A 25216-nucleotide genomic window follows, 5' to 3' on the forward strand; every position below is an offset into this window, starting at 1 on the left:
GCAGGACTGAGATTAATTCAGAAACACAGGACTGAGTCACAGGCTGATTCACTTTAATTACCATGGAGATAAAAATACAGCCACATCCTTTGTATATACCAGCCTACAATTTCTATGGTTACTTCATACACGGTTGTACATTTGTCAACAGAAATACCAGCATGATATAAACTGAACAATTTATTTGGGGCCGAATCCTCACTTTCGCACATATCTCAAGCTCGCAATGTGATGTCAATGGGAGATTTGCGTGAAAATGTGAGCTCAGCTGTGGCAGGTTGGACTGTACTCTGCGGGAGCTGGGAAAGCCTGTGTTAAGATGGACTGAGCATGAGTAGGTGAGTTTGGTGGAGTTACAGGTTCAGGCGTGTGTCTGCGTGTGACATCACAGGAAGTGCTCAATGTCGATGTCCAGGGCGGAGCATGGCATGGTGAGCTCAAAGCGGTTGATGACATCAGGGTGAAGGACCCCAAGGCGTCCTATGCTCTTCCCGCACGCAAAGATCTCAGCACAGCGACCAGGGAAGAAGGTGGAATCTGAAAGAAAAGAGGGGAAACAGAGGGGGGTTGGGAAGGAAGGGAAGGTGAAGAGGATCTGTGGTCCACTGAAAATAAACATAAGAAATGTAGTCTCTGAATAAATGTTTCTACACAGACAAGACACCTAAGATCCGTCTCATTTTGGCTTGAACTATTCTCAGATGTGAGACTCATTGATTTGTTTAAAACACTGACCGCTAGAGCCTGTTCAAGGAAGAGACCAGCTAGGCTCAGGGTTGCCATGACTCCAGTTCCACAGACATGTTACGTTCCTACGCTGTTCTGTGCTCTTCTCTTCTCCATGGTGCTTCAGGTCTTCCCACACTGCTTTGCTCCTAAAAACTAATGTACTCCTGAGCCACCATTCAGATACTTACTCATAACTAGCAACAGAAATCTCTGCACGATCTGTGTGTGTCTTCCAGGGCAGCACCATGACACCCAGTCATTAAAAATGCTACACTAATAGCCAGACAGACAAGTGACAACCTATTCCACCAACCCTGAAAACCCTCTAAAGATTCATTCTCACTGAGCCAAGGTCAACACTAACCAGACAGTCAGGAGGGTACAGCATGCCTTTAACAGTTAATGGGAAGGGCTGAATTTGACACAGTTAAGTGAAACCTGGGCATCTGCTCCTTAAGAGGCTCTCCTCCCGCTAACTCCCTAACCACTCAGCCCTACACCGCATGGCTATGAGTGAGACAACTGACAGCTCTCGCTCTCTCTGCATAATAGTGTGGAAATGTGAGTCTGTGTTTTCTGTAGCTGTGAGTGTGTGTTTCAGGCAGTCTAAATGCCCATGGATCTCCCTGTAAACCCAGGGAAGTGCACTGCAGCAGCAGACGAGACTCACATGCAGTCTGACTCCCACTGCTGACGACACGCTCGCTTACCCTCCACCTCCCCGTTTCTCTATCCTCCACACCCCTGCACTCCCTCTTCACCCCATCCTTATCCCTCTTTCTGTGGTCCTTGAGCCCATCCATTTCCCCACAGACTGTGACAGGAGACACACATCCTGTGGTGAGTGAGTGAGGTGGAGTGAGAGAGACACAGATGGGAGGGATTGGAGCTAATTGAGCCCTGCAGAATCCACAGCTCATAAAAACACTGATTTGTGGAACAAGTTTCATGAGTGCAATGGGAAAACATTCACTTCACTAGTGGACAAAATACCCCCTAAAATCATTTCCACTGGAAATACAGCCACAGCTGTACTGTAGGTTGAGGATAGGTGTGAACTGTGAAACCATGATATGGGTTTTAGTTTTATACCACTTCCTTTCCTTGCTTCCTTTCCTTTATGACCACTGACTTGGACAAGCTTGTTTTGAATTTCTCTCCCCAATTTCATGATATCCAATTGCGATCTTGTCTCATCACTGCAACTCTCCAACAGGCTCGGGAGAAGTGAAGGTCGAGTCATGCGTCCCCGAAACATGACCCACCAAGCCGCGCTGCTTAACACCTGCCTGCTTAACTCGGAAGCCAGCCGCACCAATGTGTCTGAGGAAACGCCGTTCAACTGATGACCGAAATCAGCTTGCAGATGACCAGCCACAAGATCGAACCCCAGGCTGTAGTGACGCCACAACACTGCGATGCAGTGCCTTAGACCGCTGCGCCACTCGGGAGGCTAGTTGGACCGGTTTGACACGTCAGTTGAAAGCACCATGGTGAAAACTGAAAACCTATCCAGAGCTTTCACCAATCAGTTGCTATTGAAAGAAACAGAGTCCAGTTTAAACCACTGAGATGGCTCCCTGGTTGTCTTACCGTTGGCAGCCTGGATGTGGTAGCCATTGCCCTGGCCTGGTTTGATCTCCAGCAGCTGCATAACCCTGTCCATCAGACCGTGGATCACCTCAAACCCCGGACTCTTGTTGTAGTAGACAGCACACAGGCGACGGTTGTTCCTGGCCCCCACGTCTGAGAGGGAGAGCAGAGGACAACGTAGGCATCAGGATATACTGTAGGATGTCTTTAAAAACAGATAATGACTGTGTGTATACTTGAGTATGAGGGAATCAATGTGTAAATTAATGTTTGTCCTAATAAAGAAATTGGAAAGGCAGGCATACGATGACATTACTTAATCACATATCCATGAATACTGTCTATTATGAATACGGAGGTCACACCCGCTCACAAACAGACCTTTGGATTCATCCTTGAGCACCACGTCTGAAATCTCAAACAGCCTCAGAGGCAGAGGCATCTTCCTGTTGGCAGCCACAGTCTTCAGCAGGCCTGAGAGCAGGGTGGTGCGCGCCACCTGGTGGAAAAGACGAGCACTGCGGTTAACACCACCACCAGCCTCTGATACACCCACCCAGTCACACAGCACCCTCTAGTGGAGAAAAACCCTCACATCAATAGAGGGTGAAAGAATCCAGTCAACTGTTTAACTTCAAAATTGCTGTAGTGTAAAGCAACTGTACGAGATCATTCAAAGACCAAAAGGGGACAGATCATAATGTTATCAGAGAGACATGATTAATCCACAGTAATGGTGGTCCACCTGGAACTCAGCTGTCTTGGGGTTGGAGATGCGACATGCTCTGGTCTCTGAGATGTTCTTCAACAGCTTGTCAGCTATGTCCTCTTGAGAACACTGCACAGGAAGACAGATACAACACATGAAAATGTGTGTGTGTGTTTATTTATTTGGATCCCCATTAGATTTTGCAGAAGCAGCAGCTACTCTTCTTGGGGTCCACAAAGGTAGAGAGTGTGGTCATTACCAGGGCGAAGGTGAGGGCCTCCGTGAATCCAGCAGCAGCCAGGTCCTGTCTCAGTAGCTCCGACAGCTTATTCAGTGGGAGCTAAAAACACAAGTCATGAGGGAAAATAAGACCTCACCACTTAATAGCACCCAACTAGCAGCTCCAGTCAACAACCAATCAACTTCATTAATGAATAACCAGCTGAAGAAACCCTCACCTGATTGGCTATGGTATATGTGCGCGGCGTGGTGCGGGGAATATTGTTGAAACCGTACGCCATGGCGGCGTCCTCCATGATGTCACAGGCGTGGATGACGTCAGAGCGCGTGGGCGGGATCTCCACCTCGATCTGGTCGCCGTCACTCATGACCTCTGAGCGCAAGCACATCTTGGTCAACAGTTGAGCGATATGCTCAGTTGACTCACTGGGGATTACAAACGTTAAAGCATTACAAACGTTAAACATCGGCAGGTAGCCTAGCGGTTAAGAACATTGGGTCAGTAACTGAAAGGTCGATGGTTTGAATCCCAAAGCCAACTTGGTGATTATAGAGAAAAATTCATTGAGAAAGCACTTAACCCTAATTGCTCATGTAAGACTGACTCTCTGGATAAGAGAGTCATGTAAATGTAAGGATATTGGTAGCATTCTGCTTAGCATATAGAGGAGAGGTCTCCAACCCTGTTCCTGGAGAGCTACCCTCCTGTAGGTTTCAACGCTAACGCGGTTCCTGGAGAGTTACCCTCCTGTAGGTTTCAACGCTAACGCGGTTCCTGGAGAGTTACCCTCCTGTAGGTTTCAACGCTAACGCGGTTCCTGGAGAGTTACCCTCCTGTAGGTTAACTCCAACCCTGTTCCTGGAGAGCTACCCTCCTGTAGGTTTCAACGCTAACGCGGTTCCTGGAGAGTTACCCTCCTGTAGGTTTCAACGCTAACGCGGTTCCTGGAGAGTTACCCTCCTGTAGGTTTCAACGCTAACGCGGTTCCTGGAGAGTTACCCTCCTGTAGGTTTCAACGCTAACGCGGTTCCTGGGGAGTTACCCTCCTGTAGGTTAACTCCAACCCTGTTCCTGGAGAGTTACCCTCCTGTAGGTTTCAACGCTAACGCGGTTCCTGGAGAGTTACCCTCCTGTAGGTTAACTCCAACCCTGTTCCTGGAGAGCTACCCTCCTGTAGGTTTCAACGCTAACGCGGTTCCTGGAGAGTTACCCTCCTGTAGGTTTCAACGCTAACGCGGTTCCTGGAGAGTTACCCTCCTGTAGGTTTCAACGCTAACGCGGTTCCTGGAGAGTTACCCTCCTGTAGGTTTCAACGCTAACGCGGTTCCTGGAGAGCTACCCTCCTGTAGGTTTCAACGCTAACGCGGTTCCTGGAGAGTTACCCTCCTGTAGGTTAACTCCAACCCTGTTCCTGGAGAGTTACCCTCCTGTAGGTTATAACGCTAACCCTGTTCCTGGAGAGTTACCATCCTGTAGGTTATAACGCTAAGCCTGTTCCTGGAGAGTTACCCTCCTGTAGGTTTTCACTCAAACCCCAGTTGTAAATAAACAGATTCAGCTTATCAACAAGCTAATTATTTAATCAGATGCACTAGATTAGGGTTGGAGTTAAAACCTACAGGAGGGTAGCTATACAGGAACAGGGTTAGAGTTGAAACCTACAGAAGGGTAGCTCTACAGGAACAGGGTTAGAGTTGAAACCTACAGGAGGGTAGCTCTACACGAACAAGGTTGGATATTATTTCAAGCCACTTTCTTACCTGATGCCAACTTTACGGTTGATGAAGTCAGCTGACAGAGTTTCCTTCCTGTAAGCCAGCTCCTGTGGTCACATGGTATAGCAGAAAGGTTGAGGGTTACAAATAGAATGGGATAATCAGAATGTACATATTGACCAGTGGGTTCTAATATATTTTCCCACAAAAGGAAACAGACTGCAGGGTGATGGTGAGGGGATACAGTACCGGGTACTGACAGGTCCTTCCATCTGGGTACACCACCTCAGCCTCCTCTACCCTGAGAGAGAGAGCGACAGAACGTGAGATAGGTCAAGAGGAGTCTTTTAAAGTGGGGTAGGGCAAAGGAACTTCTTATTACTATGACAGATTCCTACTAATTCATGGTCTTATTTTACACACTAACATATTAGGTTCAACTATTAGCCATTTAATTGTAATCATAGAAATCTACCGTAAACAGCTGTTGCCTGGACTCACGTGAAAGGCTCTTCACAATACTCGCAGAACATCGTCACCATCATGTCCAACACAATTTTTGCCTTGGTAAGGTCAGTGGCTGTGCACTCGATAAAAACATTCTTTGTATTCAAGGAGATTTTGGAATGGTCCCCTGAAAAAGACACAGAACAGTATCTACAGCATACCATGGGTAAATCAATATTGGAAGTCCACGAGGTTAGTTTTGGCATATACAGTCCATACGGAAAGTATTCAGACCCCTTGACTTTTCCACATTTTATTACATTACAGCTTTATTCTAAAATCTATTAAATTGTTTTTCCTCATCAATCTACACACAATATCCCATAATGACAAAGCAAAAACAGGTTAAGACATTTTTGACAATGTATTAAAAATAAACAGAAATAACTTATTTACATAAGTATTCAGACCCTTGGGTATGAGACTCAAAATGGAGCTCAAGTGCATTCTGTCTCCATTGATCATACTTTAGATGTTTCTGCAACTTGGAGTCCACCTGTTGTAAATTCAATTAATTGGGCATGGTTTGGAAGGGCACACACCTGTCTATAAAGTTCCACAGTTGACAGTGCATGTCAGAGCAAAAACCAAGCTATGAGGTCAAAGGAATTGTCTGTAGAGCCCAGAGACGAGATTGTGTCCAGGCACAGATCTGGGGAAGAGTACCATTGAAAGTCCAAGAAGAGAGCGGCCTTCATCATTTTTAAATGGAAGAAGTTTGGAACCACTAAGACTCTTCCTAGAGATGGCTGCCCAGCCAAACTGAGCAATCGGGGGAGAAGGGCCTTGGTCAGAGAGGTGACAACAAACCCAATGTTCACTTTGCCAAAAGGCACCTAAAGCACTCAGATATTGAAAAACAAGATCCTCTGGTCTGATGAAAACAAGATTGAACTCTTCGGCCTGAATGCCAAGCCTCACGTCTGGAGAAAACCTGGCACCATCCCTAAGGTGAAGCATGGTGGTGGCAGCATCATGCTGTGGGGATGTTTTTCAGCGGCAGGGACTGGGAGACTAGTCAGGATTGAGGGAAAGACTAAAATAATTAAGTACAGAGAGATCCTTGATAAAAACCTGCTCCAGAGCACTCAGGACCTTAGACTGGGGCGAAGGTTCACCTTCCAACAGGACAACGACCCTAAGCACACAGCCAAGACAACGCAGGAGTGGCTTCGGGACAAGTCTCTGAATGTCCTTCAGTGGCCCAGCCAGAGCCCGGACTTGAACCCGACCGAACATCTAGGGAGACACCTGAAAATCGCTGTGCAGCGACGCTCCCCATCTAACCTGACAGAACTAGAGAGGATCTGCAGAGAAGTATGGAAGAAACTCCCCAAATACAGGTGTACCAAGCTTGTAGAGTCATACCCAAGAAGACTCAAGGCTGTAGTCGCTGCCAAAGGTCCTTCAACAAAGTACTGAGTAAAGGGTCTGAATACTTATGTAAATGTAAATGTGATTTAGGTTTTTTATTTTTAATAAATTTGCTAACATTTCTAAAAATCTGTTTTTGCTTTGTCATTATGGGGTAGTGTGTGTAGATTGATGAGAGAAAACAAACAATTGAATCAATTTTAGAAAAAGGCTATAACATAACAAAATGGGTAAAAAGTCAAGGGGTTTGAATACTTTCCAAATGCACTGTATGCGTGTGTCCTCACCATTGATGATTGGAGGCATAGACAAAACAATGCCGTTGCTGTCATAGATGACAGGATATACAGCCTCGTCTTCAATGATGTGCAGATAGTGTCGCAAGTGGCTGTCTGTCTGAGAGGGAGAAATACAAACAAATTGAAAGATTGGATGACAGAAATAAAAGATCTCTAGCCATACCCAATCACAACTCATGTTACAGAGGCTCATGATCTCTGTAGCCAATCCCTGCTCACCTTGTAGAGGCTCATGAGTTCCTGTGCGGTGTACTCCTTGGCCTGGTTAAGAGGTTTGAAGCGGATGTCACCAGGTGGTTTGGCTGTGTAGGTGAAGGGGCCTGAAATGGTGTCCAGGTCATGGGTGCCGATGGCAACCAGAGTCCTTTTCCTACAGAGCACAGATTACAGTCAATTCACACACACAGTCACAACATCCACTGAGCCAATATCTCAGAAACTACCAGAGAAGAACACATTGAACGCCATCACTGAAGTATGAGGCATAGTATTGAAAAAGGTCCAAAACATTGACAATAAATATGCAGAGGTGAAATTGTGTGTGTAATAAGTAAGCCTTGTCCGAGCCAGAAAGGCTCCTGGCCCTATGGGCCAATCTCCTGTTTTCTGTAGAGCAAGGCAGCTTGATGTACAAGTACACCAATTGGATGCTAAACTGTCGCAGGGCCTTACCCACAATCCAAGCATAGAGCCATCAGAGTCTTTGGTATGACTCAAACAAGGACCGAACCCCCAACATTCCAATCTAAGGGCAGACACTAACCTCAAGGTCACTGAGTTGGTCAAACTTGTGTGTGTGTTGTATATATTTTTCTGTGAAGGTAGAGATGTGTTAGGTGTCTTACTAACCTACAGACATTCTGATGGAGTTTCTCCTGTAGTTCGATAAAGCTGTCGTAGCGTTCCTGTGTGAAGGTGATGTTCCTCAGGACTGCAGCCACAGCGTGGGGTCGCACAGCAGTTGTCTACGACAGGCACAAACAGGGGCACCCACAGTCGGTCAGGATTCTCTCATTCATCTCTAAAAACTATATCTTGCTTCCAACACAAACCCTCCTTTGCACAGCCTCAACAAATGTAGAGAAATTAATCAACAGCTCAATATCTTAATTCATCATCTTGTCTAAGACAAGATGTATGACCCAACCTTACCCTCTGCCCCAAACCCAGGTCAGTTAACAGTCCGCTCCATGTTTCCCCCTCCCCCACCTCCTCCGTGATGAGCAAATGAACCAAACCTACACTCTGCCCCAAACCCAGGTCAGTAAACAGAGAGTCTGCTCCATGTTTCCCTCTCCCACAACCAAATGAACCCAACACTCTGCCCCAAACCCAGGTCAGTAAACAGAGAATCTGCTCCATGTTTCCCCCTCCCCCACAACCAAATGAACCCAACACTCTGCCCCAAACCCAGGTCAGTAAACAGAGAATCTGCTCCATGTTTCCCCCTCCCCCACAACCAAATGAACCCAACACTCTGCCCCAAACCCAGGTCAGTAAACAGAGAATCTGCTCCATGTTTCCCCCTCCCCCACGACCAAATGAACCCAACCCTACACTCTGCCCCAAACCCAGGTCAGTAAACAGAGAGTCTGCTCCAATGTGAGCAATTAAGGCCCCCATTAACACCGACAGGGCTGTAGTGGAGCGGGTCGAGAGTTTCAAGTTCCTTGGTGTCCACATCACCAATGAACTCTCATGGTCCAAACATACCAAGACAGTCATGAAGAGGGCACGACAAAACCTTTTCATTACCCCCTCAGGAGACTGAAAAGATTTGGCATGGGTCCCCAGATCCTCAAAAGGTCTTCTACATTTGCACACACTGTACATAAGATTTTTATATTTGTATTTTGTTTTGTGTTATTGACTGTACGTTTGTTTATGTGTAACTCTGTTGTTTTTGTCACACTGCTTTGCATTCGGTGCAATGACAAATAAAGTTTGATTTGATATTCCCTCCCTTCCTCTGTGATGACCAATTGACCCAACCCTACACTCTGCCCCAAACCCAGGTCATTAAACAGAGAGTCTGGTCTGTGTTTTCCACCCACCTCCTCTGTGATGACCAAATGACCCAACCCTACACTCTGCCCCAAACCCAGGTCATTAAACAGAGAGTCTGGTCCGTGTTTTCCACCCACCTCCTCTGTGATGACCAGCCTCTGAGGCTCACTGCTGGCTGGACTCACACGCCTGTAGCGAGGGGCTTCCATCCTGGAGTGCAGACACACATGGACATGTCAATACACACACGATAAAGCAGCACAAGCTGAAGTACTTTGGCAATGTAAAAGTAATGTTTAAGCACACAATTCTCCATATAGATGTGTTTACATACTTCTGCTTGAAGACCTGCAGGCCCCTGACCAGCCCTTCCAGACACAGAAGGTCATAGCGGTTAGCTGGGACATCGATCTTATACAGAATCACATCAGACGCCCCCTCTGCCTTGGTGTCCCCCTGCTCACGACTGATGATGTCCTTCTCTGAGGTCTGAAGGACAGGGTTAGGGGGAGAATAGTTAGCCCCAAAACAATACATTGGTTATCACACAAACAAGTGGATATGGCTGAAGTTCATCCTCACTGTCTTCTACTCACAATCTCATCGAGCTCCAGCCCAAACTCAAAACACAACTCATCAAATTCTTCATCAGCTTAAATGAAGGGAAAGAGAAAAGCATTTTAATATGTTGGAATAATTCGTATATTATGGTCCCACCTCCATTTTTCATTTAAATCAGATTTGACTAGTTAAATGGACGTAGCTATGTGGCGTTCAGTAGAGTAACTCAGCAGGGTAGGATAGGTCTGGGTAGGGAAATGATGCAATCGTCGTGAAATAACAAGCATCATCAGTTCTGTCAACTATCAAATCATGTTTTCAATCACTATTCAGTAGAAACAGAGTATATGCCGTTTTGTATGTAACATATGTGATATGTTGTTAAACAACCCACAAAAAACGTGATATGCTGTTATTGCCACGGCATCAGCCACCGTCTTAGCTAGGTAGCCACAGTAGCTAACTTAGGCAGCTATCTCGCTATATATATATATAGGTAGTTTGTCTGAAAATACAACGCCGAAACTAGTTAAAATGTGTAATTCTACAATTTACAGAATATATATATGACTTAAAAAGGTAAGTAACATTTCTTACTATATGTTCTGCCCAAGGCATGAAACAGAAGATCCCTTTTGACACTGACAGTCGGCATGTTGACCACGGCTAACTGCTAGCTACTAATCTTTCCTCCAAGACTGAAGGACCCACCGAAACCAGCTTTAGCTGTCCGGGACAATGCCAGTCTGAATTATTAGTATAAAGTACTACTCGTACCAAAAGACTCATATTAACATTTGGTATCGAATTAAATGGCAATTTCAAATAGTTAATTCACAGTCACACTGGATTATCAAAGACCAAGTATAACAGTGTAGAACCGTTGATGTATTGTGAACGCACCTTTGTTGGTCTGCCAGTGCCAGGTGGGAAGGGTAAGGTGATACCTAAGGTGCTTTCAAGACCACTGTGATCTCGGAAAAATACGAGGTCCAATCATGACGTCAGTGATTTTCAGGTCGGGAAGTCGGAGCTCTAGAAAGAGGCCTGACTTCCCGAGTTGGAATTCCGAGCTAGATAACCGTTTGAAAGATGTTTCCCAGTCAGAGCTCGTTTTTTTCCCGATGTTCCAGTTGTCTTAAATGCACTCAAGTCAGACGTTGAAGATTTCCGAGTTCCCAGTTCATTTGAACGTGGCACTAGTCAGTTGCAGAACGGAATGCATTCAACTGAAATGTCTTTCACATTTAATCGAACCCCTCTGAATCAGAGAGGTGTGGGGGCTGCCAAAAACTATATTTTGGTTTTTGTTTCATACTATAACCTGAAAGGCCGCTCAGCAAGGAAGAAGCCACTGCTCCAAAACCGCTGCTCCAAAACCGCCATAAAAAGACAGACTACAGTTTGCAACTGCACATTGGGACAAAGATCATACTTTTTGGAGAAATGTCCTCTGGTCTGATGAATCAAAAATAGAACTGTTTGGCCATAATGACCATCGTTATGTTTGGAGGAAAAAGGGGGAGGCTTGCAAGCCAAAGAACACCATCCCAACCGTGAAGCACGGGGGTGGCAGCATCATGTTGTGGAGGTGCTATGCTGCAGGAGAGACTGGTGCACTTCACAAAATAGATGGCATCATGAGGAGGAACAGTATGTGGATATATTGAAGCAACATCTCAAGACATCAGTCAGGAAGTTAAAGCTTGGTCGCAAATGTTTTATTTCACCTTTATTTAACCAGGTAGGCAAGTTGAGAACAAGTTCTCATTTACAATTGCGACCTGGCCAAGATAAAGCAAAGCAGTTCGACACATACAACAACACAGAGTTACACATGGAGTAAAACAAACATACAGTCAATAATAAAGTATAAACAAGTCTATATACGATGTGAGCAAATGAGGTGAGATAAGGGAGGTAAAGGCAAAAAAAGGCCAAGGTGGCAAAGTAAATTCAATATAGCAAATAAAACACTGGAATGGTAGATTTGCAGTGGAAGAATGTGCAAAGTAGAAATAAAAATAATGGGGTGCAAAGGAGCAAAATAAATAAATAAATTAAATACAGTAGGGAAAGAGGTAGTTGTTTGGGCTAAATTATAGGTGGGCTATGTACAGGTACAGTAATCTGTGAGCTGCTCTGACAGTTGGTGCTTAAAGCTAGTGAGGGAGATAAGTGTTTCCAGTTTCAGAGATTTTTGTAGTTCGTTCCAGTCATTGGCAGCAGAGAACTGGAAGGAGAGGCGGCCAAAGAAAGAATTGGTTTTGGGGGTGACTAAAGAGATATACCTGCTGGAGCGTGTTCTACAGGTGGGAGATGCTATGGTGACCAGCGAGCTGAGATAAGGGGGGACTTTACCTAGCAGGGTCTTGTAGATTACATGGAGCCAGTGGGTTTGGCGACGAGTATGAAACGAGGGCCAGCCAACGAGAGCGTACAGGTCGCAATGGTGGGTAGTATATGGGGCTTTGGTGACAAAACGGATTGCACTGTGATAGACTGCATCCAATTTGTTGAGTAGGGTATTGGAGGCTATTTTGTAAATGACATCGCCAAAGTCGAGGAACGGTAGGATGGTCAGTTTTACAAGGGTATGTTTGGCAGCATGAGTGAAGGATGCTTTGTTGCGAAATAGGAAGCCAATTCTAGAATTAACTTTGGATTGGAGATGTTTGATATGGGTCTGGAAGGAGAGTTTACAGTCTAACCAGACACTTAAGTATTTGTAGTTGTCTACGTATTCTAAGTTAGAGTCGTCCAGAGTAGTGATGTTGGACAGGCGGGCAGGTGCAGGTAGCGATCGGTTGAAGAGCATGCATTTAGTTTTACTCGTATTTAAGAGCAATTGGAGGCCAGGGAAGGAGAGTTGTATGGCATTGAAGCTTGCCTGGAGGGTTGTTAACACAGTGTCCAAAGAAGGGCCAGAAGTATACAGAATGTTGTCGTCTGCGTAGAGGTGGATCAGAGACTCACCAGCAGCAAGAGCGAACTCATTGATGTATACAGAGAAGAGAGTCGGTCCAAGAATTGAACCCTGTGGCACCCCCATAGAGACTGCCAGAGGTCCGGACAGCAGACCCTCCAATTTGACACACTGAACTCTATCAGAGAAGTAGTTGGTGAAACAGGCGAGGCAATCATTTGAGAAACCAAGGCTGTTGAGTCTGTCGATGAGTATGTGGTGATTGACAGAGTCAAAAGCCTTGGCCAGATCAATGAATACGGCTGCACAGTAATGTTTCTTATCGATGGCGGTTAAGATATCGTTTAGGACCTTGAGCGTGGCTGAGGTGCACCCATGACCATCTCTGAAACCAGATTGCATAGCAGAGAAGGTATGGTGAGATTCGAAATGGTCGGTAATCTGTTTGTTGACTTGGCTTTCGAAGACCTTAGAAAGGCAAGGTAGGATAGATATAGGTCTGTAGCAGTTTGGGTCAAGAGTGTCCCCCCCTTTGAAGAGGGGGATGACCGCAGCTGCTTTCCAATCTTTGGGAATCTCAGACGACACGAAAAAGAGGTTGAACAGGCTAGTAATAGGGGTGGCAACAATTTCGGCAAATCATTTTAGAAAGAAAGGGTCCAGATTGGGTCCAAATGGCTCTTCCAAATGTACAATGGCCCCAAGCATACTTCCAAAGTTGTGGCAAAATGGCTTAAGGACAACAAAGTCAAGGTATTGGAGTGGCCATCACAAAGCCCTGACCTCAATCCTATAGAAAATGTGTGGGCAGAACTGAATAAGTGCGTGCGAGCAAGGAGGCCTACAAACCTGACTCAGTTACACCAGCTCTGTCAGGAGGAATGGGCCAAAATTCACCCAACTTATTGTGGGAAGCTTGTGGAAGGCTACCTGCAACGTTTTACCCAAGTTAAACAATTTAAAGGCAATGCTACCAAATACTAATTGAGTGTATGTAAACTTCTGACCCACTGGGAATGTGATGAAAGAAATAAAAACTGCAATAAATCATTCTCTCTACTATTATTCTGACATTTCACATTCTTAAAATAAAGTGGTGATCCCAACTTCCCTAAAACAGGATTTTTTAAGTAGGATTAATTGTCATGAATTGTGAAAAACTGAGTTGAAATGTATTTGGCTAAGGTGTATGTAGACTTCAGACTTCAACTGTATATGTTAAACAAGAAAAAGGTTTGTTTTTCCAGCGGTCCGTGTCCTTTTTGCGCTACCTCATATCCACGGAGGGATGGAGGAGCATCCCCTCAACGCAGTCAGGTCATGGCTCATCCCCAACTCTGTGAAGGCAGTCCAGCGTTTCCTGGGGTTCTCCAACTATTTCCAGAGGTTCATCCAGGGCTTCAGCTCGGTGGTCGTGCCTCTTACCTCTCTGCTGAGAGGAGGTCCCCCGTGGCTTCATTGGACAGCGGAGGCAGAGAGAGCGTTCTAGACGCTGGCGAAGAATAGACCCCACCTGGACTGTCTCGGGTTTAGCCTCTTTGCTGCCCTGATGTACTCCAGGTTTCGGTGGTCCGTCCACACCAGGAAAGGGTGTTTGGACCCCTCCAGCAAGTGCCTCCATTGCTCCCATGCTGGCAAGTCCCGACCCCTCACTCCCCTTCATCATCAAGGTAGGAGTCGGGGTAGTGCTGTCCCAGCTCACCAGAACCCCTCCAAAGCTGCAATCCTGCACCTTTTACTCCAAGCAGTTGAGCCCCGCCCAGAGGAATTACGACGTAGGGGACCGGGAACTCTTGTCGTTTAAGAAGGCTCTGAAGGCATGGAGGCACTTGCTGGAGGGGTCCAAACACCCTTTCCTGGTGTGGACGGACCACCGAAAGCTGGAGTACATCAGGGCAGCAAAGAGGCTAAACCCAAGACAGTCCAGGTGGGGTCTATTCTTCGCCAGGTTCCAATTTAAGCTTTCCTATAGGCCAGGCTCGAAGAACGTGAAGGCGGACGCCCTGTCTCACCTGTATGATGCAGGAGAGGCAGGGAGAGGAGACCTCCATCATCCCTCCATTCCGTATCATCGTGCTAGTGGTGTGGGACATGGATGCCGACATACAGCAGGCCCTGTGTACGGAACCTGCACCTGCCCACCACTGTGACTGACACAAAATTAAGGAAAGCTTTGATTATGTACAGACTCCGTGAGCATAGCATCGCCATTGAGAGAGGCCGCCACAGGCAGATCTGGCTCTCGAGAGAAGACAGGCTATGTGCACACTGCCCACAAAATGAGGGGAAAACTAAGCTACACCTCCTAACCTCCTGCCAAATGTATGACCATATTAGAGACGGTCACACAGGGAGTCAGGAAGTAGGTGCAGAAGGAGAGTTTAGTAACAATGATGCAAGGCAAATTAACAAAAATGTGAGGACAGACACTGGGATTTGAGAAGCAAGTACAGGGAGTGAACATTTAATGTATAACGGCTGTGAAACGAAACATGGACAGCATCTGGACAAGGAAAATATAACAACAATAATGCTGACACAGGGATCAAACTGAGGAACAGACAGATATAGAGGGGGCAATCACTAAAGGGGTGGAGTCCAGGCGAGTCCAATGAAGCGCTGATGCGCGTAATGATGGTGACAGGTGGGTGTAATGATGGGCAGCCTGCCAGAGAGGGGGAGCGGGAGCAGGCATGACAAAAACAGGGGATGTGTACTGAACATGAAAACAAACCAATACTGCCTGATGAAGGTAATCAAGGTGATGATGAAGTCCAGGTGTGAGTAATGATGGGGGGAGAGAGGGAGCGGGAGTAGGTGTGACAGAGACAGAGATCTCCCTCAGATTATACAGACCCACAAATGACTAGAAACTAAATCCAATTTGGATTAACTTCCATATCTATTAGGTGAAATACCACCGTGTGGCATCCCAGCATCAAGATTTGTGACCTGTTGCCACAAGACAAGGGCAACCAATGAACACCATTGTAAATACAACCCATATTTATGTTTATTTATTTTCCCTTTTGTACTTCAACTATTTGCACATTGTTGCAACACTGTACATGGCCATAATATAACATTTGAAATGTCACTAATCTTTTGAAACTTTTGTGAGCGTAATGTTAATTTCTGATTGTTAATTTTTGATTGTTTATTTCACCTTTGTTTATTATCTATTTCATTTGCTTTGGCAATGTAAGCACATTTCCCATGCCAATAAAGCCATTTGAATTAAATTGATAGAGGACTCATTGTCACGACTTCCGCCAAAGTTGGTCCTTCTCCTTGTTTGGGCAGCTTTCGGTGTTCGACGTCACCGGCTTTCTAGTCACCACCGATCCATGTTTCATTTTAGTTTTGTTTTGTCTTCATTATACACACCTGGTTTCCATTCCATAATCAATGTTCCTTATTTAACCCTCTGGCTTCCCTTTCTGTTTTGTGAGTGATTGTCATTGTCATGTGGGTTCGTTCTTTGTGCTCTGGATATTTGTATTTTTCCTTGTTGGAACATTGCTTACATTTAGAGTAAATTCAGATGATGACTCATACCTGTGTCCTGCGCCTGACTCCGCTTATCCATTCACCTAATCGCTGACACTCATCTTTATGTCTGTGCCATTATAGCATCTGTGACAGTATGGTCAGCACCATTGATGCTACCTCCATTTTAATGTAGTCAATTTTCTTCTTCCTTGGCTGAATGCGCTCAACTCATAGGAATCCCCACCCAATTGACTACTTTAAAATGGTGGAAGCCCTCAATGGCAATCCATGCTAAAATGGTTTATATCCATGATGAAAACAGGTACAACTCCTATATAAAGTCATTTTTGGGTAAGTCGCCGAAATGCCAAGTGTATCAGTGCATTCGTAACAACCTAACCATTATGAAACTTCTATTCAATCAATTGAGACTCCCCTAGCAAATTGGCAATTACATTTTTCTAGACCAAGTTAGACACATTCTCATTGATCTCCATTCAAAAATTCCACATTCGTGGGCTTATTTTTGTAGACAGAGTTTAGGCAGAGTAAAACCTTGCTTCACCTCTTCCTCTCTGGGTGTACTTAATTCAACTGTTTGCTTGTACTTTACATTTTCCACAAGATGGTGCTAGAACAAAGAAACCAGATCAGGCTAGCAATCACATTTAGAGCAGTGTTTTGGAAGTTGATAAAGTCAAGTGTATTGTAAGCACCCAGGCACACAAGAATGAGTATAGCCTATCATTTGTATTTGACTTGAATAGTCCTGCGCCTGAAGTCTCGTCAAAATGCCACGAACTTGGACGACTGCCTTGTTAGAGCTGCTAAGTATAAAAAGATTTTGGCAAGGACAGGGGCATAAGATAGTGACCCTTCCTCTGCTCTGTTCCCCTGATATCATTTTAGAACCCGGGAGTGGGAACCGCAGACATGGTGAAGATTGAGTTTGCACCCTTGAATATCCCGCTCAACCGACGTTTCCAGACAGCTGCAGTTCTTCAATGGGTCTTCTGCTTTCTCTTTGGAGGTAACTGGTAGGCTACTGCGCACTTCCTCACCTTCAGCAAATCATAACCATAGTGGCCCAGGGATGGGGTCAATTCAAGTCAGTGCTTGCTTATGTGATGCCCATATTTTTCTGCACATCCATCTGTCTAGCGCAGTGTTGTTTTTGTGTGTACGTTGTGATCGTGTTGAATGGATACTGGCACGTGGCTGCTCTGTATGCCCTGTGGCTCTACCTGGACTGGGACACACCTCAGGCTGGGGGCCGCAGGTCTGACTGGGTACGCCACTGGACCGTGTGGAAACACTTCGGAGACTATTTCCCCATCCATGTAAGTAGGCTTAGGACGTTTTCTGGGTGTTTAGCCAATGCATTTTATGATGCATGGACGCCAATTAATATAAAGCCTCATTATTATCAACAGTAATAGGTTATTACACCATTCTTTGCATAATTTAGACGGTGTGTAAAGACACTCAGAATTCCTTATTGAATTCCATGTTGGATTAATAATAACACAACTTGTATACAACAATAACACAATTTGTATACAAATGCCGATTAACTGACTGATGAAAATATAATTGAGGACGTTTGTCTCAAAGCAAGCATGACTGCCAACCTACTCTTTATCCACTGCCCTTTGGTATATTAATAGCTCAAATAGGTCAAAGCCATTGTAAAGAGGTCATTGGCCAGTACATCATGGTATTTCCATGGCTAAAGGCCCAGCCCCCTGTCACATCCAGTCATTCTGTGGTTGAGTTCCTGCCCGACTACATTGCAGTGTAAAAACATTTGAGGTGACTGACAGTGACACATGGACAGACAGTGACACAATAAATACTGCCTTGCACACTCTTGCCTGCACCTAGCTGATCTAGGGTGTAATCATTAGTCCAACAGTTGCAAATGAAAGTTTCTAATGGACAAAACCAGGTATGTTTATCCCCGTTTCGTTCTGTTTAAGAAACGTTTTTTAACAGAATTGGCGGACTGAATACACCCCTGATCACACGTAAACACAGTTCACTTTCATAGCAGTCACATTGTATTCCTTCTCGCATCTATGCGCTCCCCTCCTCTTACCCTTTCCCTTCACTTGTGGACTTCAATGCACAACATTTGATGTGACCAGGCATATGTGACCAGGTGAAAAAACCTTTCCAAGCCTAAACTAGCTAGCTGCATTTGATACCTAAGTAAGTGAAACTGAAAAAACCCCGGATCTCTTGCTTTTCCTTCATTTTTGTAATAAATTAATTTGTTCATTCTCTCTCTTTGAGTCTACTAGTTACCACATTTTATGCACTGCAGTGCTAGCTAACTGTAGCTTATGCATTCAGTACTAGATTCATTCTTTAATCATTTGATTGTGGAGACAACATGTCAGTTCATGATGCAAGAGCTCTGATATTTTGGAAGACGTCCTCCGGAAGTTGTCATAATTACTGTTTAAGTCTATGGGAGAGGGTGAAAACCATGAGCCGCCTAGGTTTTGTATTGAAGTCAATGTACCCAGAGGAGGACGGAAGCTAGCACCATGGTGCTACCCTACAGAGTGTTGTTGATGCTACTGTAGACCTTCATTGAAAAACGGTGTGTTTTAATCAATTATTTGGTGAAGTGAATATATTTAGTATAATTTTATCTAAAACTATCACTTTCTTAAATGAAATTCACTGAGGAGGATGGTCCTCCCCTTCCTCCTCTGAGGAGCCTCCACTGATCTTACAAGGCCTGGTTATGTATTTAACATATTAGCTAACCACATCATATGACATAACCATCTGATGCCCGACTGCACAGTCAATGACGTGGCACACAACCATTGGTTGTACATCTAGTCGGGCAGGAACTCAACCTGTGTCTTATCCATTATCCTCTCACTATTCATGTCTTGTCTGTGGTCAGCTGATTAAGACATGTGACCTAGACCCAGAGAGGAACTACCTGATGGGTTTCCATCCTCACGGAATCCTGGTCGCCGGAGCATTTGGGAATTTCTGTACTGAATACACAGGCTTCCGGGAGCTCTATCCAGGAATGACTCCTTACCTGCATACCCTCGGCATCTGGTTCAGCTTCCCATTCTTCCGGGAGTATCTCATGTCCTCAGGTGAACCTTATTAGGGATTTATTTATTCCACCACAATGCTTCTGTTTTTTTCTGATTTAAACACTATCAATAGGTTTTTAAGGTTTGGTAAATTACATTTAAAGGTTCAAACATTGTGTGTGCACACTGTAGTGCAGTTTTAGTTTGTCAACAATTCTTTCTTCATATTGGGGATATTTGAAGTTTTTTCTAATAAAACCTGTCCTGTGAAAAAAAAAATCCTGGCCCACATTTGTTCTAAATATACTGTGCTGAACTTCCCCTAAGGGGTTGTCTCTTGTTCCAAGAAGAGTCTTACCCACGTGTTGAGCCAGAAGGGAGGGGGAAACGTGTCAATCATAGTGATTGGTGGGGCGGCAGAGTCCCTGGAGGCCAGGCCTGGGAGCCTCGTCCTGGAGGCCCTCAACAGGAAGGGCTTCGTCAAGATTGCTCTCAGGTGTGGGTGAGTGCCTTATTTCCTATCAACTACTCCTCATTTATAACCGTCTCGTTTATAATCAAGTATTAGAAATGTTCATGTTGACTGAAACCTCCTCCGTAAGGGCCATTACTGAATGTACTGTAGGCCATGAAGTGAACTATGAATCTTAACCCCAGGGCTTTTAATGACAGATGTGTTGAGGTGAAAGGAAATGCACTGTAATATTTACAGCACACACACCTGCTAAAATAACAGATTTATGCCTCTGCTCAGAGGTTTGAAAGAATCGTTAATTTGACTGGGTATTTAGTTGTTAAAAACGGAACTAAGATACACTCGGGTCAGGAGGATTATGGGTAGGCACTCCACATTCCACTTCAGATAGATTGGTGTGAGCCGAAGATGACTTTGGAGTTAGCGCAATAACGACAGGAACATATATATTTTTTAATAACAAAACATCCAAAAAGGATCAGATCACATTAAAATACATCGATTTTTGCAAACAATCACAAATGTAAAATTGCAAGGTTGTAGTCAAACGTGAAATTATGCCGCTGGTAAAAATTCAGACTTCTCTCACCCTCTCCTGCGTGCAGAGCTCATCTGGTGCCAGTGTTCTCCTTTGGGGAGAATGATCTGTTTAATCAGCTGAAGAACCCAAAGGGCTCCCTGGTCCGTACCATCCAGGAGGGCATGAGGAAGACCCTGGGCTTCAGTTTGCCTCTGTTCCACGCCCGGGGGGTTTTCCAGTACAGCTTGGGCTTCATGCCCTTCAGACAACCCATTTACACCATCGGTGAGTGGTGGGGAATGGTGGATAATGTGGGTGGAAAGTGACGGGAAGAGATGGGTGACGAGAGGTAATAGAGACTAAAATATGACCCATTTCTGTCTATGGGGAAACATATTCCGAAAACTATTTACAAACAACATTCAGAAACAATGTGCAGTCACAGTGCTCTGATTGTATGAATTCCTCTAGTTAGCTAGTCATCACCCAGATGGTCAAATAAAAGCTCACTGAGAGAACAGCCGACATATGACAAGCTGGTAAGCTGGTTCATAGGTGACTGTGTTATGGGTAACAGTGGCAGCAGCTGTAGTCAGCCAGGACATCATGACCAGCTGGAACAGAGCCATCCACGGTGAAGGGTCACTGGGCTACAGCCAATCAAATTACCTTAGAGCTGTAACCTCATGTGTTTTGTCCTCAGTCTTGCCCTCTGTTCCACTTCCTTTATCCTTCCTCTCCCTTTCTCTCCAGTTCCTCCTCTGAGTCACTACATTTTAACATTCTATAATTCCTCTGCCTTTCATTTTCTGCTCTCACTGAATCGCCTCTGTATTTCTACTCTATCTTTCCCTCCTTACTTCTCTTCCATCTCACCCCCTTCCCTTCCTCAGTGGGAGAGCCCATAGTGGTGGAAAGGAACGTGAGCCCCTCGTCTGATGAGGTGGACAGGCTGCATGGCTGTTACCTGGGGGCGCTGGCTAAGCTGTTTGAGCAGCACAAGGCTGAGTACGGGATCCTAGAGAACCAGCACCTCATCTTCACCTGATCAGACCAGATAAACTCAGATAGCACTACACTGTAGGATTGGACCATTCAACCAGCTCCTGACCCATAAACACTGATACAGACATTCAAACAAACATAATGCAAACATGCATATAAGCACACACAGAAAATGGACACATGTGCATACTTGCACACACATATTGTGCAGCGCATTCAGAAAGTACTCAGACCCCCACTTTTCCACATTTTGTGACTTTACAGCCTTATTATAAAATTGATTAAATAGGTGTTTTTCCTCATCAATCTACACATAACACACCATAATGTCAAAGCGAAAACGTTTTTTTAGAAATGTTTGCAAATATATTAAAAATAAAAGCACACCTATTCAGACCCTTTGCTATGAGACTCGAAATTGAGCTCAGGTGCATCCTGTTCCCATTGATCATCCATGAGATGTTTCAACATCTTGATTGTAGCCCACCTGTGGTAAATTTAATTGATTGGACATGATTTGGATAGGCACACACCTGTCTATATAAGGTCCCACAGTTGACAGTGCATGTCAGAGCAAAAACCAAGCTATGAGGATGAAGGAATTGTCCGTAGAGCTCCGAGACAAGATTGTGTCGAGGCACAGATCTGGGGACAGGTACCAAAACATTTCTGCAGCATTGAAGGTCCCCAACAATACAGTGGCCTCCATCATTTTTAAATGGAAGATGTTTGGAATCACCAAGACTCTTCCTAGAGCTGGCCGCCCAGCCAAACTGAGCAATTTGGGGAGAAGGGTCTTGGTCAGGGAGGTGAGCAAGAACCCGATGGTCACCCTGACAGAGCTCCAGTTCCTCTGTGGAAATGGGAGAACCTTCCAGAAGTACAACCATCTCTGCAGCACTCCACCAAACAGACCTTTATGGTAGTGGCCAGACAGAAACCACTCCTAAGTAAAAGGCACATGACAGCCTGCTTGGAGTTTGCCAAAAGTCACCTAAAGGACTCTCAGACCATGAGAAACAACATTCTCTGGTCTGATGAAACCAAGATTGAACTCTTTGGCCTGAATGCCAAGTGTCACGTCTGGAAGAAACCTGGCACCATCCCTAAGGTAAAGCATGGTGGTGGCAGCATCCTGCTGTGGGGATGCTTTTCCATGGTAGGGACTGGGAGTCTAGTCAGGATCGAGGGAAAGAAAATTTGAGTTTGTTTTAGTAAAAAAAATGTTTACAGGGACAGTGTACATTAACCAACGTTTCAGTTAAAGTGCCGGTTTTAGCCAGCCAATTAATTTTCAACCGCGGTCCATGGACAGGTTATTAAAAACAATTACATTAACAATACAGACAATCATTGATCAGTGAGCACACGCAGAGCAACATAGGACAAGCAAGATTTAGCAGACAAACAGAGAACATAGCACAAAAAGCAACAAGACAAAATCCATAAAAGCAACAAAGTGTTTCCACACCTCACAAGTTCACCTTCCAACAGGACAACGACCCTAAGCACACAGCCAAGATAACGCAGGGGTGGCTTCGGGTCAAGTCCCTGAATGTCCTTGAGTGGCCCAGCCAGAGCCTGGAGTTGAACCCGATCGAACATCTCTGGAGAGACCTGAAAGTAGCTGTGCAGCGACACTCAACATCTAACCTGACAGAACTAGAGAGGATCTGCAGAGAAGTATGGAATAAACTTCCTAAATACAGGTGTACCAAGCTTGTAGAGTCATACCCAAGAAGACTCGAGGCTGTAGTCGCTGTCAAAGGTGCTTCAACAAAGTACTGAGTAAAGGGGTAAAAAATTATGGGGTAACATTTCAAAAAAACTGTTTTTGCTTTGTCATTATGGGGTATTGTGTGTAGATTGATGAGGGTGATTTTTTAAAACGTTTTAGAATAAGACTCAACCGTAACAAAATGTGGAAAAAGTCAAGGGGTCTGAATACTTTCCAAATGTACTGTCTGCACACATATAAACACAGTCAAATGGCCATCACTCTGATCCTTCGCTCTCTTATACAGTCAGCATAGGTATATAGTGTAGAGAAATATTGTACAGTTGGGTGAAAATAATTTGATATCCCACTCCATTCATGACCAGCTCTTTCCTCCTGCTAACCTCAAGACACAAATGGGGCATGTCAGGTTGAGTTTGCTGCACCAAGGGAATGCATACAGGGCTTCATAAGTGATGTTTGCGTGCTAGTCTCTCTGCGGTCCTGGGGAGTGTGTCGTGCTTCTCTCTACTCCCAGTCTCTCTCTCTTTCTGCCTGAGGGAAGCAGGCAGAAATTCTAAAATAGAGCAGACATTCATGTCACATGACTTTAGCGTTCAATTTAGACCACACTGTCTGAGCTACTGCACAGAGATGCTGCCAAGATGAACCCCTGCTATGCCATTGTCTTAAACCTGTATGATAAATAGACAGTGCCACATGTAGGTTGAAAGATCGCAGGTAATGTGCTGTGAGATTTTGTTAATGGCGTGAAATACGGATTGGAAAGGGAATCAGGTCAGGATTGCATTGTAAGGGATTGAACATTGAGCAATGGGATTTGGATTTGACATTTAAAACATGTAGGGGGGGGGGGGGGTCTTTGACTCAGTGGATCATGACATGGACAGAATTCTGTGGAAAGTGTAGACATCATAGGTGGTTACTCTCTCAAAGATATCGCTAAATTCCCAAGACATGGATTGGCTAATATATTTCTAGATGTGTGAATAAACTAATGTAGGGCTGATGTGTGCATAACTGTGTTTTAAAGTCCAAATGTTATTCATTTTGTATAAATACACAAATACTGTTGTCAGATTTTGAGTTGTCCTCTTGTAATCTATTTACTCATAACATATTTTCTTTACTTAAACCTTTAAAGGCCCAGTGAAGTCAAAATTCTGTTTTCCTGTGTTTTGTATCACATTGTAGAACAGCTGAACAAACTAACACTAAAAGTGTGGTTTTGTTTATATTAGTGTTATTTCCTGATAGTCGCTGGTTGAAAATACACTCTACACAGGACCTTCTAATCAGCAGGTTTGCAAAGGCGGGAGATTCTGCTTTCCATGGTGACATCACCATTCGGTTAATTGGTTAATAGACCAATAACAATGATTTCCCAAACTTTCTGCTGGTACATTTTCAGTTTCCCCTCCACTCGGACAGCTCCCAGACAGTCCTAGCAAAATCCTTGCTTGAGAAATAGTTTTTTGCTAAAAAGCTATTTTTGCCCATTTTAATGGAAATCTATTTTAGTAAGGCACTTAATACTCAGAAATGATTTGATATTGATATAAAAATGTCTGCATTGGGCCTTTAACAACTCTTCAATGCATTATTCGATTCAACACATCATTGACTATGTGTCATGACTTCTGCCGAAGTCGGTCCCTCTCCTTGTTCGGGCGACGTTCGACGGTCGACGTCACCGGCCTTCTAGCCATCGCCGATTCACTTTTCATTTTCCATTTGTTTTGTCTTTGTCTTACACACCTGGTTTCAATTCCCCAATTACTTGTTAATTATTTAAACATCTGTTCCCCCATGTCAGTTTGTGAGTAATTGTTAGTATGTAGTACGGTCCGTTTTTTTTATTGCATTCATATATGTTGAGTATAGTATGTTTATTTACTCATATCTGCTGTCCTGCGCCTGACTCCTCTACACCAGCTACACACAGATCTCATTACAGAATTACTCATCAAGAATGGAGTCAGCAGGAGCAGACGCCCTCTCTGTGAACGTAGAGGAGCTCGTCCAGCAGCACGCGACCATGTTGCAACGTCTGGGCACCGTCATGGTTCGCGTGCTGCAAACCATGGATCGTTGGGAGAGTTGAGGAGGTCATCCAGCGCCTCCACCAGCCCCACTACAGCAGGCCCCACTGTCCACCCCTCCTTCACCCGGTCCAAGAGGGATTTGGCTCGTGCTCCCAAGGGAGTATGATAGGTCAGCTGCCAGATGCCAGCTGGAGCTCTACTTGGCGACCGTC

At 44.8% G+C, this 25216-nt stretch overlaps 2 protein-coding genes across 3 annotated transcripts; one reads left to right on the forward strand and one right to left on the reverse strand.

Moving 5' to 3' along the window:
- Nucleotides 1-32: 32 nt before the first annotated feature.
- Nucleotides 33-10439, reverse strand: farsb (phenylalanyl-tRNA synthetase subunit beta). Its single transcript, XM_029681395.1, has 16 exons — nt 10333-10439; nt 9771-9826; nt 9509-9663; nt 9312-9384; nt 8017-8132; nt 7387-7537; nt 7156-7264; nt 5489-5621; nt 5237-5288; nt 5033-5094; nt 3490-3697; nt 3291-3371; nt 3068-3160; nt 2704-2821; nt 2323-2475; nt 33-537 (listed from the first exon to the last, which is right to left on the reverse strand). The coding sequence occupies exons 1-16, from the start codon at nt 10388-10390 to the stop codon at nt 386-388; spliced, it is 1770 nt and encodes a 589-aa protein (XP_029537255.1). The 5' UTR covers nt 10391-10439; the 3' UTR covers nt 33-385.
- Nucleotides 10440-16989: 6550 nt separating this feature from the next.
- Nucleotides 16990-23518, forward strand: LOC115141960 (2-acylglycerol O-acyltransferase 1-like). 2 transcript variants are annotated; one of them, XM_029681394.2, is made up of 6 exons: nt 16990-17183; nt 17315-17493; nt 19077-19281; nt 19549-19717; nt 20302-20501; nt 21110-23518. In XM_029681394.2, exons 1-6 carry the CDS (start codon nt 17087-17089, stop codon nt 21262-21264), a joined length of 1005 nt encoding a protein of 334 aa, XP_029537254.1. In that variant the 5' UTR covers nt 16990-17086; the 3' UTR covers nt 21265-23518. The 2 variants fall into 2 exon arrangements, with proteins under 2 accessions (XP_029537254.1, XP_029537253.1); XM_029681393.2 differs by having other exon boundaries at nt 16991-17183; nt 19549-19723.
- The last annotated feature ends 1698 nt before the right edge of the window (nt 23519-25216 follow it).

Source organism: Oncorhynchus nerka, linkage group LG14, assembly GCF_034236695.1.
Source record: "Oncorhynchus nerka isolate Pitt River linkage group LG14, Oner_Uvic_2.0, whole genome shotgun sequence".
NCBI lineage: Eukaryota > Metazoa > Chordata > Actinopteri > Salmoniformes > Salmonidae > Oncorhynchus > Oncorhynchus nerka.